This window comes from Staurois parvus, unplaced genomic scaffold (assembly GCF_062004578.1).
Source record: "Staurois parvus isolate SC_StPar_1 unplaced genomic scaffold, SC_StPar_1.0 ptg000545l, whole genome shotgun sequence".
NCBI lineage: Eukaryota > Metazoa > Chordata > Amphibia > Anura > Ranidae > Staurois > Staurois parvus.
In genome coordinates, this window is record NW_028318341.1 from 541,272 (window position 1) to 555,601 (window position 14,330).

The window sequence follows — 14,330 nt, forward strand, 5'->3', positions numbered from 1 at the left end:
TATTAACCTCCACGTTGCAACGATGTCCTTATTACTATATGTAGTAGTAATTACTCAAATCCAACTGGACCTTCCATGTAATGTTGAAAACGTTTCGCTTCTCATCTAGGTAGCTTCCTCGGCTCTGACTGTCAGGGACATACATCAGCATTGGATGAGCAGCAAAATGTTTGACTAGTGTTCATTGTGACTAATTACTATTAGCTATACCATGAACTTTTGAAGAGCGAGGGCTACTTAAGGGATTTGGTAACCAATCACAGGCCACACTGAAATGAAATGGTTCAGAATTTTTCTATTATTTTGAATAGCATGATGAACACTTTCCTCCTGCAGCCACTGAATGCCAGCGGGAGGGCAAGGGGGAGAAGTTGGAGTTCAGTAGTTGCAGGAAGAATGTGGAGGATCGGTTCCTGCAAGTGCCGCCCCTCTTGTCCAAGTGTAAACCAGAATGTGACAAGGAGGCTGCATGGGCCCCCTGGAGCATAGGGCAGGGTAGCCATTGCGACCCCTAATGCTACAGCAGTGGTTGGGGGTGTGTGGTAAAAAAAACACCCGCCCCACCCAAATGTAAATGAGCCCTTACTGTCCTGAGCCCCCTATAAGACTGCTTTTACACTGATGAGCTGTGGTTTATCCGCACTGTGGGTGCAGTGCAGTGCACCTGCGGCTTTTATGCAGGTCAGCTGCACTTTGCCATATACTTCTATTATATCTTGCGGATGTGGTACACTTTTTGAAAGCGCACTAAAACTCCTGCATTCAGTTTAAGGTTGAGGGCCACATCACAGGGCTCTGAGGGCCACATGTGGCCCACAGGTTCAGCACCCCTGACCTAGGGTGTCCCTCCACAGGCCTCCTCATTGTAAAACTCCATTTGATACATCATGCGGTATAAGACACTTATCAGTGTAGCCACCGTGCCTTATACAGTCATGACTTATCAAGTTTATTACTGCCTGGCTGTATCCAGTTAGTGCTCAATTTATGGATGGTCCTGTCTTTGTAAGCCGTGTACCGGGGTGGGCTCCCCAGGATACAGTGAAGTCACGAACGAGGAAAGCAACCCCAACACCAGCTTTTGCCACAACAGAATTTTACTTAGATGTGGCAAATAAACACAACCACAAATGCTGGGAACATACAATAAATTTACATACACCCAGCCCAAAGGCTGAGACCCTTGTGCTGCACAGCACGGCGCCTCCTGATGGAAGAAGGTAGAAGGTGTAGTAATTTACCTACTGGCGGGCACAACTAAGCTGCCACACCTTACCTGTTATTACCCTACAAGAGCAGGAATCAGTGTATGGGTGTACGGTATGGGCTAGCCTGCGGTGCAGCACAACAGCTTACAATCTTACACACTCACAGGGGCCTTGGGGCCGCCTAATTTACCTAACAAAATGATAGAAACCTCCTGCGATACTCCAAATTTGACTAATAACAATTATGGGGAGGGGGCTGATAACACCCAACCATATACCAAATGGATATTGTGCAAAATCTAAAGTGAATTGGTGCAGCACTACCCCAATACTACACTACTCCCTCATTGGCTTATCCCAAACACAGATGAAATAAACCAATATTCACTTTTTATGTTTATTATAGTTCATAAATATTGAAGTCCCACCAGGACTTTTTCTTTTTACTGGCGATTCTTTTTCTACACATTATCTATTAAATTTTTTTCCACTATGGTAGATCAGTTCACGTTATGAACTGTGAGAGATTGGCTTGTTGTAATCACTGAATTGCATCAGTGGCATTCATTAGTCACTTATAAGTTTTGTATGAGCATTTTGGATTTCTTAAACTGTTTTATGTGCATTCTATTCTATTTTACATATTTATTGTACATCATTTATTGGTTTATTTCATCTGTTTTTGGGATAAGCCAGTGAGGGAGTAGTGTAGTATTGGGGTAGCGTTGCACCAATTCACTTTAGATTCTAATTTACCTAATGCAGCCGGCTTGAAAGTGATGCGGCAGCTGCCAATCAATTTCACAGAACCACTCCTCCTTTTGCTGGCCCTCCTCCTCCCATGGTTCCCAGGATCTCCTGTTCTTACCAGAGCCCGGGAACACATCCACCAGCTAGCGGAGAGAGAGCACTGTGAGACTGAGGCAAATCAATGCCTTGATCTCACATGCAAAAACTGAACCCGGAAGTGATGTCACTTCTGGTTTAGATGCACCCTTTACTGACCAGTACAGCCAGGGGGCACATCTAACCAAAACCGATCTGGGTTTTTTGTTAACGTGGGAGTTTATTAACTCCTTGTGATAGCAATCAAGTAAAAATAAATAAAATAAAAAAGTTTTAAAAATTAAAATGATAAAAAATATTAACATGAAAAAAAATTTGCCATGACCCCCGTTGCCCTGCACACCTGCGCAAACACAAGCCCAGGGTGTGCACGTGTATGCAAACTGACATATCGCTGCGAAAGTCAGAGTGAGAACAATAATTCTAGCACAAGAGCTCCTTGTTAACACTGAACTAATGAGCTGTAAAGGCTTTTCAAGTGTTGCCTACGGTGATTTTGGGCACCGTAGTTTTTGGCGATATTGTGGGGGCACGCAATTTTAAGACATGAAATGTTTGGTATCAAGCTGCTCAAAGCAACCTCATCTTTTATATTTTAACCACAAATGGGTATTCTATTGTGTGTTTTTTATTATCATTTTTCCTGAGAATTTGCGATTAATAAACAGTTGCGCAAATATCATGTGACATAAAAGTGTGAAAATATCACCTTTTTATTCTACAGGGCCTCTTCTTTTAGAAAATATATAATATTCTGGGGGTTTAAGTCATTTTATTGCCAAAAATGTTAACATTTTTACATGTATGCAACAGAAACAATTGAGTACTGTCCGTGATACTTTTTTTATTTGCACTGACATATAATTTTGAGGACAAGCTTTCGGGAAATGTCCCCTTCTTCAGGTTCAAGCAGTACTGTACAAATCACAAAGTATTAGCAGAATGTTAGAAAAGATGAAAAAAAAAAAGAGGCTAGAGATAGGACACAGCAAAAGCAAAGGGGGGGGGGTGGAAGACAACGCTCACATCACAGAGGGAGTCAAGCTTGAGGTGATAGTCATAAAACTGTTGGATAATGAGTGAGGAATCCCATGTCCAAATTCAGGCCGTTATCTCTTGTGTCAAATAGAATTATCATTCTTAGTTCAAAAGTTTTTCTTTCCTGAATGGATTTGAAATTTCCTTTAAGAACTAAAATATTGAGGTCTCCCATTGTGTGATCTGGTTGTGCGAAATGGTGTCTCATAGGTGTGAAAAAGTCATCTTCTTTATGTTCCTTGATGGTATGTCTGTGCAAATTCATCCTTGTTTGCAACTTCTGTCCTGTTTCGCCAACATAAGATCCTTTGCTACATTTTCTGCACTGGATAAGGTACACAACATTACTGGAGGTGCAGCTCCATGATCCGGAAATATTGAAGATCCCTTTTGAGTATCTGACACTTTTTGATGGATTGATTTGGTTGCACAGTTTGCAGCGTTTTTTATTGCAGGGTTTGCGTCCATTATTTGTGACATCATAATCAGAAGGACGTTTCCTACTGATTAGTTTATTTCTGAGGTTGGGGGGTTGTCTGAAGGCCAGTATTGGGGGTTGCTGGAACATTTCTTTCAGAGTTCCATCCTCTGTTATGATGGGTTGTAAATCTTTGATTATTTTTCTTATCTCTTCTAGTGCTGGGTTGTATGTGATTACTAGAGGTACATGGTTGTTTGTTTTTTTCTCTTTGTACTGAAGTAGATTTTCTCTTCAGGTTCTCAAGGCTGTGTTTATGCTGGTGTCCCCCCCCCCCCTTTGCTTTTGCTGTGTCTTATCTCTAGCCTCTTTAATTTTTTTTTTTTCATTTCTTCTAACATTCTGCTAATACTTTGTGATTTGTATAGTACTGCTTGGACCTGAAGAAGGGGACATACCCCGAAAGCTTGTCCTCAAAATTGTATGTTAGTGCAAATAAAAAAAGTATCACGGACAGTACTCAATTGTTTCTGTCGCAAATGCACTAATACGGCTACAATCACCTCAAGCTACATGTATTCAAAAAATAAAAAAAAATGCTCTGGAGCCAAACTGGTTAACGCTGCTGTGGCCGCAGGCAGTGTTAGGAGCCCTGGTACACTCACCTCTCATGTAACCTAAGACTTCTGGAGCTCCTACCACCAGCCAATGAGGAGTGGTGTTGTGTCTGGGGCACATCACCCATCCCATCCACCGCACAAAGATCTCAATCTGGGAAGGCCTGCTGCGTAGCTGACAAACGGACAGATGGATGGTCGTGAGAAGGGGTCTCATGTCTAAATTTTACCTAAGGCCTCACAAAGCCTAGATCCACCTCTGCCCACATGTGTTCGGGAGACAAGACCAGGGTTTAGGTCTGTGGCTGTCCTTCCTTGAAAAGGGGAAAACAAGACTCAAGCTGGAGTGGCGGGACAGAAACTCTGCCTGAGGAGGTGTCCTGGAAAGCTTTGGGAAGGTGGACACTCACAGAGGAATGGCAACTCACTTGGGAGAATGGACAGAGCCCTCTACTCACATGCAAAGGTACTGCTAAATTACAGAAATGCTGGGCTCAGTATAAAACTGGAGTGGAGACTGGAGTCTGTGTAGGACATCTGATGCCCTAAACCTTCTCTCCTTTCCTGGAAATGATGCTGAATACACGCAATTTATTTTGTTAAAGAGACTAGTGCCCAATGCTTCAGGTTCTCCACTATTCCTCCCACTAATTGCCATGAACTCAGCCCTGGTGTAAATATTAGCCTACCTAATCTCTTGGGGTTCCACACTAACCTCCAGGGTAGGACATTGCTACTCCATAAAAAAAAAGCCCTTCTAGCAAATCATAAACACAATCACATGAATTGGGGGCATATGAGGCATATGAGGATCAGGGTCAGATTTGGGCTCTGGTTGAGCCTTGGGCCTCCAGGCAGCTGCAGCTTCTCCCACCTTTGTTATTAAACCATAAATACTCATTGTGAAGGTCAGTGGCAAACCTGCACATTGCTTTGCACAGTCCTGCGTAACCGGCACACACGCCCGTTCTGGACTCCAGGACATCTTCTACTCTGTATATCTTTGGAGAGCGTCCAAGGAATCCTTCAATGTCGTAACCTGTTAAAAGACAATTGTCAGAGAACTATACGATATGTGAACAGTGAAATCATTTAACCTCTTTGCCAAAGCGCTAATGGTCCCTTGAGATTTTCAATGTCACTGCTTGACCGCAGTAGCTAAGCTCTCTTAGGAGAAGAAGAAGTGGCTCCACTAAGTATAGGGTTGTTTTCTGAAATGTGTTGGTTTGATCTTTTTTCCTTTGCTGAACAGGAGTGGATTTTTTAAGGTACTCTGGAAATTATGATGCCCAGGTACAGTATATACTGTATATAAGATGGCTTTCTTTTGGTACTTTAACCCCAAGCATTAGTTCTTTAACCACTTAAAGTCTGGACACTTTCACCCCCTTCCAGTCCAGACAATTTTTGAGTGACAATTACTCAGTCATGCAACACTGTACCCAAATGAAATTTTTATAATTTTTTTTAGACAGAGCTTTCTTTTGGTAGTATTTAACCAGCACTGTTTTTTTTGTATTTTTAGCGAACTAAATGAAAAAATACAGATAATTTTGAAAAAAAAAAACAAAACAGAACATTTTTGCTTAGTTTTTGTTTTAAAATTCTTCATAAGTTTAGGCCAAAATGTATGCGTAAAAATCACCCAAAACAGTATATATCTGTGTGAAAGTTATAGAGTCTACAAACTATGGGATATATGATTGAAAATTGATCAGTTAAGACCCTAAAATGCCGGATGCTGGTGTGACATATGGCAGTGATCAGGATGCTGGTATGGGGTATGGCGGTGATTAGGATGCTGGTATAGGGCATGGCCGGTGATCAAGTTACTGCTATGGTGGTGATTAGGAGGCTGGTGTGACGTATGGCAGTGATCAGGACGCTGGTATGGCGGTGATCAGGATGTTGGTATAGGTTATGGCAGTGATTAGGACACTGTTATGGGGTATGGCGGTGACCAGGAGGCTGGTGTAACGTATGGCAGTGTTCAGGATGCTGGTATGGTGGTGATCAGGATGTTGGTATAGGGTATGGCAGTGATCAGGATGCTGGTGTGGGGTATGGCAGTGATCACGACGCTGGTATGGGGTATGGCAGTGATCGGGGCACTGGTATGGCGGTGATCAGGATGCTGGTGTGGCGGTAATCAGGATGCTGGTATGGCGGTGATCAGGGCACTGGTATGGTGGTGATCAGGGCACTGGTATGGTGGTGATCAGGATGCTGGTATGGCATATGGGGTGATCAGGATGCTGCTTTGTGATATGGAGGTGATCAGGACGCTAGTATGGGGTATGGTGGTGATCAGAACGCTGGTATGGCGGTGATCAGGATGCTGGTATGGCGGTGATCAGTAAGCTGGTATGGCGGTAATCATGATGCTGGTAAGGGGTATGGTGGTGATCAGGATGCTAGTATGGCGGTGATCAGGATGCTGGTATGGCGGTGATCAGGGCACTTTTATGGCGGTAATCAGGAAGCTGGTATGGCAGTGATCAGGGCACTGGTATGGCGGTGATCAGGATGCTGGTATGGCGGTGATCAGGATGCTGGTATGGCGGTGATCAGGACACTGGTATGGGGTATGGTGGTGATCAGGACGCTGGTATGGTGGTGATCCGGATGCTGGTATGAGGTATGGTGGTGATCAGGACGCTGGTATGAGGAATGGTGGTGATCAGGACACTGGTATGGCAGTAATCAGGGTGCTGGTATGAGGAATGGTGGTGATCAGGACGCTGGTATGGCGGTGATCAGGATGCTGGTATGAGGTTTGGTGGTGATCAGGACACTGGTATGGCAGTGATCAGGATGCTGGTATGGCAGTGATCAGGATGCTGGTATGGTGGTGATCAGGATGCTGGTAAGGCATATGGGGTGATCAGGATGCTGCTTTGTGATATGGCGGTGATCAGGACGCTAGTATGGGGTATGGTGGTGATCAGAACGCTGGTATGGCGGTAATCATGATGCTGGTAAGGGGTATGGTGGTGATCAGGATGCTAGTATGGCGGTGATCAGGATGCTGGTACGGCGGTGATCAGGATGCTGGTATGAGGAATGGTGGTGATCAGGACGCTGGTATGGCGGTGATCAGGATGCTGGTATGGCATATGGGGTGATCAGGATGCTGCTTTGTGATATGGCGGTGATCAGGATTCTAGTATGGGGTATGATGGTGATCAGTACGCTGGTATGGTGGTGATCAGGATGCTGGTATGGCATATGGGGTGATCAGGATGCTGCTTTGTGATATGGCGATGATCAGGATGCTAGTATGGGGTATGATGGTAATCAGGACGCTGGTATGGCGGTGATCAGGATGCTGGTATGGCGGTGATCAGGACGCTGGTATGGCAGTGATCTTGATGCTGGTAAGGGGTATGGTGGTGATCAGGACGCTGGTATGGGGTATGGTGGTCGGCAGGATGCTGGTATGGCGGTGATCAGGACGCTGGTATGGCAGTGATCTTGATGCTGGTAAGGGGTATGGTGGTGATCAGGACGCTGGTGTGGGGTATGGTGGTCATCAGGATGCTGGTATGGCGGTGATCAGTAAGCTGGTATAGTGGTGATCAGGACACTGGCAAGGGGTATGGTGGTGATCAGGACGCTGGTATGGCGGTGATCAGGATGCTGGTATGGCGGTGATCAGTAAGCTGGTATGGTGGTGATCAGGACGCTGGTAAGGGGTATGGTGGTGATCAGGACGCTGGTATGGGGTATGGCGGTGACCAGGATGCTGGTATGGCAGTGATCAGTAACCTGGTATGGTGGTGATCAGGACGCTGGTAAGGGGTATGGTGGTGATCAGGGCGCTGGTATGGGGTATGGCGGTGACCAGGATGCTGGTAAGGGGTATGGTGGTGATCAGGACGCTGGTATGGGGTATGGCGGTGACCAGGATGCTGGTATGGCGGTGATCAGTAAGCTGGTATGGTGGTGATCAGGACGCTGGTAAGGGGTAGGTGGTGATCAGGACGCTGATATGAAAATAGGTGTAAATAAACGTATGCGCTGCCACCGAAATAAAAATAATAATCATAAAATAAAGTGAGGACTGCCGCTAACACCTAACTGTGTAACACCTCACAGTAACAGAATAAACTAAATGAAGTGGTGTAGCACAATCAATATAAAATGAATGGTTTTACAATGGTATTTGACACCACAACCTGGTGCTACAAATCTAATATAGAGCTAAAAAAACGCTGGCCGTGTATAGCATTAAAACAACAAAAGTAAAATAGTGAAGCGCTAATGTTGACTAAAGAACATGCATAATACAATGCTAATCAGTGAATGGCTAGAGATCATAAGGACAATATAACCTACACAACTAACACATATACATAACAAATCCCCATAAAAGGGGAATAGATGGTGACATATATTATAGATGTGCAAGTGTTTATACAGAGCAGTTCATGCTGTGTGAAAGTCCGTAATATGTCGATTCCATAGCTATGTATAACATTATTCTGTGTCATAATCATAATTCAACTCAAATGACATAACATAAGTGCATAGACATTGCAAATTGCTTATAAACTGAAAAATAAATGAAACATCTACAGTGCATGCTGCAAGATAAATAATAAATAAGAAGTGATAAATCATAAGTATTCCACACCATATAAGCAATCTGTGTGGGTGACATATAATATTCCATGCTATCAACATAAATACTAGAATACTTCTAAGTTTAGATTAAGTCCACCTATAATTGTGCAAAGTCCGTGCAACTGCAATCCTTGGTGTCAATCAGTGTCACCTCTGTGCCAAATAAAATGTGCTCCACCGTGTGTGTAGATTGGCTGCTCACCTCAATATGAGACCCATATTCACATCAAATGCGCTTTTAGAATATAGCCCCACGCTCTGGATCTCAAACTCTTCCCACTGGTATGCCTCTTAAACGGTCAGTGGTCAGTCCTTAGTATAGGTCAGTAAAAGCTCCAAGAGAGAGATAGTGAAGAGAAGGCGCCCATAGTGTAGTATTTACTCAAATATTTATTTAATATAAAGTAATCCGCTCATGTGAAAATCAAAGAATATCGCTTTAACTGCGTTCAAAGTTGAGAATAGGTACCACCTTCAAGTCTCGAACGTGACCGGAGGTGACGTCACCCAACTCCGTCCTCCGACGCGTTGCCTCACAAACTATGGATAGACCCTTATTCGCATACAGGTCAAATGCGCTTTTAGAATACACCCCCACACTCTGGATCTCAAACACTTCCCACTGGTACGTCTCTTAAATGGTCAGTGGTCAGGCCTTGATATAGATACTCCATAGTATGTGACGCAATGCGTCAGTTACGGAGCTGGATGACATCACTTTCGGTCACGGCCGAGACCAGAAGGCAGTACCTATTCTCAGCTTGGAATGCAGTTAAAGCGATATTTTTTGAGTCTACATGTGAGTGGATTACTTTATATTAAAGAAATATTTGATTAAATACTACACTATGGGCACCTTCTCTTCACTATCTCTCTCTTGGAGCATCTATTGACCTATACCAAGGGCTGACTATTGACCGTTTGGGAGGTGTACCAGTGGGAAGAGTTTGAGATCCAGAGTGTGGGGCTATATTCTAAAAGCGCATTTGACCTGTATGTGAATATGGGTCTCCTATTGAAGTGAGCAGCCAATCTACACACACACATTTTATTCGGCACAGAGGTGACATTGATTGAGACCAAGGATTGCAGTTGCACAGACTTTGCACAATTATAGGTGGACTTAATCTAAACTTAGAAGTATTCTAGTATTTATGTTGATAGCACGAAATATTAAGTGTGAATAAAAAGTGCTCTTAACATCTGGAGCACTGATTCCTGACCTGCGGTATGCATGTCTGCAGAGTGCATTGCCAGGATGTTTAGGGGCACAGGAAAAAAATCAGTAATAACGGGAGTGTGATGGTATGTCCTTTGGTCACTAAGTGACAATAGACAATGCAAGCCTTGACAGGCGGAAGGAGTGGAGGGGTGGCCACCTTATCCAGACTACTTGGCCCAGGCCACACAGAATAATGGGTTTTCATGGTACATGCAGCCTGGCCCCATGGCATCACCAGTTGTTATGGTGCTGGTGGCCAGCCCTCCTACACTGTATAAATACATGGTTCCTTGTGGCCAAGCCACCTGCCTCCTAAAACACTGCAAGCACAAATATTTTAAGTAACAGACAGCATGGATTCATGAAAGACAGAAGTTGTCAAACAAATCTGATTTCTTTTTATGAGGAGGTGAACAAAACCTTGGACAGAGGGGTGGCAGTGGACGTAGTATACTTGGACAGAGGGGTGGCGGTGGACGTGGTATACTTGGAGAGAGGGGTGACTGTGGATGTGGTATACTTGGACAGAGGGGTGGCTGTGGACGTGGTAAACTTGTACAGAGGGGTGGCGTGGATGTGGTATACTTGGATAGAGGGGTAGCGGTGGACATGGTATACTTGGATTTTGAAAAAGCTTTTGACACAGTTCCCCACACACGGCTAATATGTAAGGTAAAGTCTTCAGGCTTGGAACAATCTGTATGTAAATAGATAGAAAACTGGCGAAAAGATTGTATTCAGAGAGTAGTGCTTAATACTTCATACTGTGAATGGTCTAGGGTCATCAGTGATGTACCCCAAGGTTCAGTGTTGGGACCCTTATTTTTTATATATTTAGAAACGATATAGGGTCTGGGATTATAAATCCCATTTCAGTCTTTGCAGATGACACCAAGCTGTGCAGTGGAATAACGTCCTTACAGAATGTCTCCAACTTACAAGCCGACCTCAATGCTCTGTGTAATTGGGCAACTATGTGGGAAATGAGGTTTAATGTTGATAAATGTAAGGTTCTGCACTTGGGGGCTAAGAATATGCATGCATCATACATACTAGGGGGGGTACAACTGGGGGAATCAATGGTGGAGAAGGATCTGGGAGTTCTGGTAGATCACAAGATTAATAATGGCATGCAATGCCAAGCTGCAGGTTCTAAAGTGAGTAAAATCCCCTCTTGTATTAAAAGAGGTATAGACTCCAGAGAGAGAGAGATATCATTTCCCCCGGTACAAATCATTAGTAAGACCTAAGGGGGCATATGATCTCCATGTGTAATACATAAGGGGGGTATGATCACCATGTATACTACATAAGGGGGGATATGATCTCCATGTGTAATACAAAAGGGGGGATATGATCTCCACGTATAATACATAAGGGGGGTATGATCACCATGTATACTACATAAGGGGGGATATGATCTCCATGTATAATACATAAGGGGGGGATATGATCACCATGTATAATACATAAGGGGGGATATGATCTCCATGTATAATACATAAGGGGGGGATATGATCACCATGTATAATACATAAGGGGAGATATGATCTCCATGTATAATACATAAGGAGGGATATGATCTCCATGTATAATACATAAGGGGGATATGATCTCCATTTATAATACATAAGGGGGGATATGATCACCATGTATAATACATAAGGGGGGATATGATCACCATGTATAATACATAAGGGGGGGTATTATCACCATGTATAATACATAAGGGGGGATATGATCTCCATGTATAATACATAAGGGGGGATATGATCTCCATGTATAATACATAAGGGGGATATGATCTCCATGTATAATACATAAGGGGGGATATGATCTCCATGCATAATACATAAGGGGGGTATGATCACCATGTATAATACATAAGGGGGATATGATCTCCATGTATATTACATAAGGGGGGATATGATCTCCATGTATAATACATAAGGGGGGGATATGATCACCATGTATAATACATAAGGGGGATATGATCTCCATGTATATTACATAAGGGGGATATGATCTCCATGTATAATACATAAGGGGGATATGATCTCCATGTATAATACATAAGGGGGATATGATCTCCATGTATAATACATAAGGGGGGGATATGATCACCATGTATAATACATAAGGGGGGGGATATGATCACCATGTATAACACATAAGGGGGGATATGATCACCATGTATAATACATAAGGGGGGATATGATCTCCATGTATAATACATAAGGGGGGATATGATCACCATGTATAATACATAAGGGGGGATATGATCACCATGTATAATACATAAGGGGGGGGGATATGATCTCCATGTATAATACATAAGGGGGATATGATCTCCATGTATAATACATAAGGGGGGATATGATCTCCATGTATAATACATAAGGGGGATATGATCTCCATGTATAATACATAAGGGGGATATGATCTCCATGTATAATGCATAAGGGGGATATGATCTTTTTTTTCATGGTTGAACTGGATGGACTTTTGTCTTTTTTCAGCCATGCTAACTATGTAACTATGTAAGCTGAGAGGAAAGGGGGGCCGATACAAGTAGCATTGCAACCTGACTGCTGATATGAGGATGGAGAGGAATGAAGAGGGAGGGCATGAAACAGTTGAGGACTACTTCACACCTGAATGAAAATGTTTATGGCGGTATCAGTATAGTAATGATTGTTTATCTCTGGATATGTTGATGGCAGTATCAGTATAGTAATGATTGTCCTTCTTTGGACATGTTTATGGTGGGATCATTATGGTACTCTTCTATCTATGGACATGTTTATGGTGGGATCATTATGGTACTCTTCTATCTATGGACATGTTTATGGTGGGATCAGTATGGTACTCTTCTATCTGTGGACATGGTCATGGTGGTGTTGGCACAGTACTGTTTGTCTATCTCTGGACATGTTTATGGCAGTATCAGTATAGTAATGATTGACCATCTTTGGACAAGTTTATGGTGGGATCAGTATGGTACTCTTCTATCTATGGACATGTTTATGGTGGGATCAGTATGGTACTCTTCTATCTATGGACATGATTATGGTGGTGTTGGCACAGTATTGATTGTCTATCTCTGGACATGTTTATGGTGGTGTCAGTATAGTAATGTTTGTCTATCTCTGGACATGTTTATGGTGGTGTCAGTACAGTACTGACTGATTTGGGGAGGGAAAGAGGTCAATTTATGGAAATTGATTGCCAAGGGATAAGCAAGTGACAGCAGAACTTCACTCTCCCAATCAATTGGGACTATTAATCCGTATGCTGATAGAATAGCAGATAAGAATGTATATCATATTTACTTGTTTTAAACTTTTTTTTTCAGCTGGTTTCCAGGCCTAGGCAAATGATGTCATACATCCCAGGAGTCTTCAGGAGGGGAAAAGGGGTTTTCTCAGCTAAGCACACCCTGCTGCCTGCATGCCTGAGCTAAAGACAGATGGATTCCAAGAAGTAAATGCTACATGAATCATCTGCCCTTCCTCAAGACTGCCACGACCAGAGATGTTTTTCAAAGTTTATTAGCAAAATAAAGCATGAAGACATGGATGGATGGAGGAGTTTGCTATGCATATTAAAAATGAATAAAATAGCATTTTTGGCTAGTGATGCCCAGATGCAGTGTAGCTCTGCTTTAGGAAAGGTTGGGGAGCACTGCTCTATTGAGTCACTAACAGCATCGATTCAGCAACACAATGAGAATATCAGATGAATGATCATCCTTTTTTTTGTATTTGCATGCTAGTCTCATATCGAAAATGAAGAGATTACTAAAGTTACGAAAATTCTTGTAAGAGAGAATACAATTTCGGAAGTGATGTCATGTATTGTATTGTATTGTAATGGATTCTTTTCTTTCTGAGCATGCATGGACTTGGTCACTCAATTTTTAATGGACGAATACTTACTATTAAATGAAAACTGTTCGCTCTGGTATTGTACAAGAAACATTTTCATGCTTGTCCGGTATTTTTTGTCCGATTTTCTCATTGTGTGTATGAGGCTTTAGGCTTTAACTCCTTGTCACCGACAGTACGCAAATATGTGGCCTCTTGACAACTGAGCCTTGACGCCGAGAGGCTGCATATTTGCTTACCTAATTTAAACAAACACGTCTCCACAGCGCATGCCCTATGTGTTCCCAGCACATTTACCGGTACCTTATGGAAAGGTCGCTAATTGTGACCGCTGTGAGAGCCAATCACGGCGGACACATGACCCTAAATCCCTCCTCGCCTCCCAGCATCACAAACCCCTTAAAGGGCCGGCAGGCACAGGTGCCAAGGGGTTAGCATCTATTGAGTCACAGAGGGAGTGCCTTGTTT

At 43.1% G+C, this 14,330-nt stretch overlaps 1 protein-coding gene across 1 annotated transcript in view; it reads right to left on the bottom strand.

Annotated features, from left to right (window-relative positions):
* LOC149451211 (kyphoscoliosis peptidase-like) overlaps positions 1 to 14,330 on the bottom strand; it is a 71,314-nt gene that overhangs the window by 26,292 nt on the left and 30,692 nt on the right. The window contains exon 4 of the mRNA XM_089690899.1: positions 5,049 to 5,166. Coding sequence (XP_089547025.1) covers positions 5,049 to 5,166 — 118 coding nt within the window. The remainder of the gene's footprint in view (positions 1 to 5,048; positions 5,167 to 14,330) is intronic.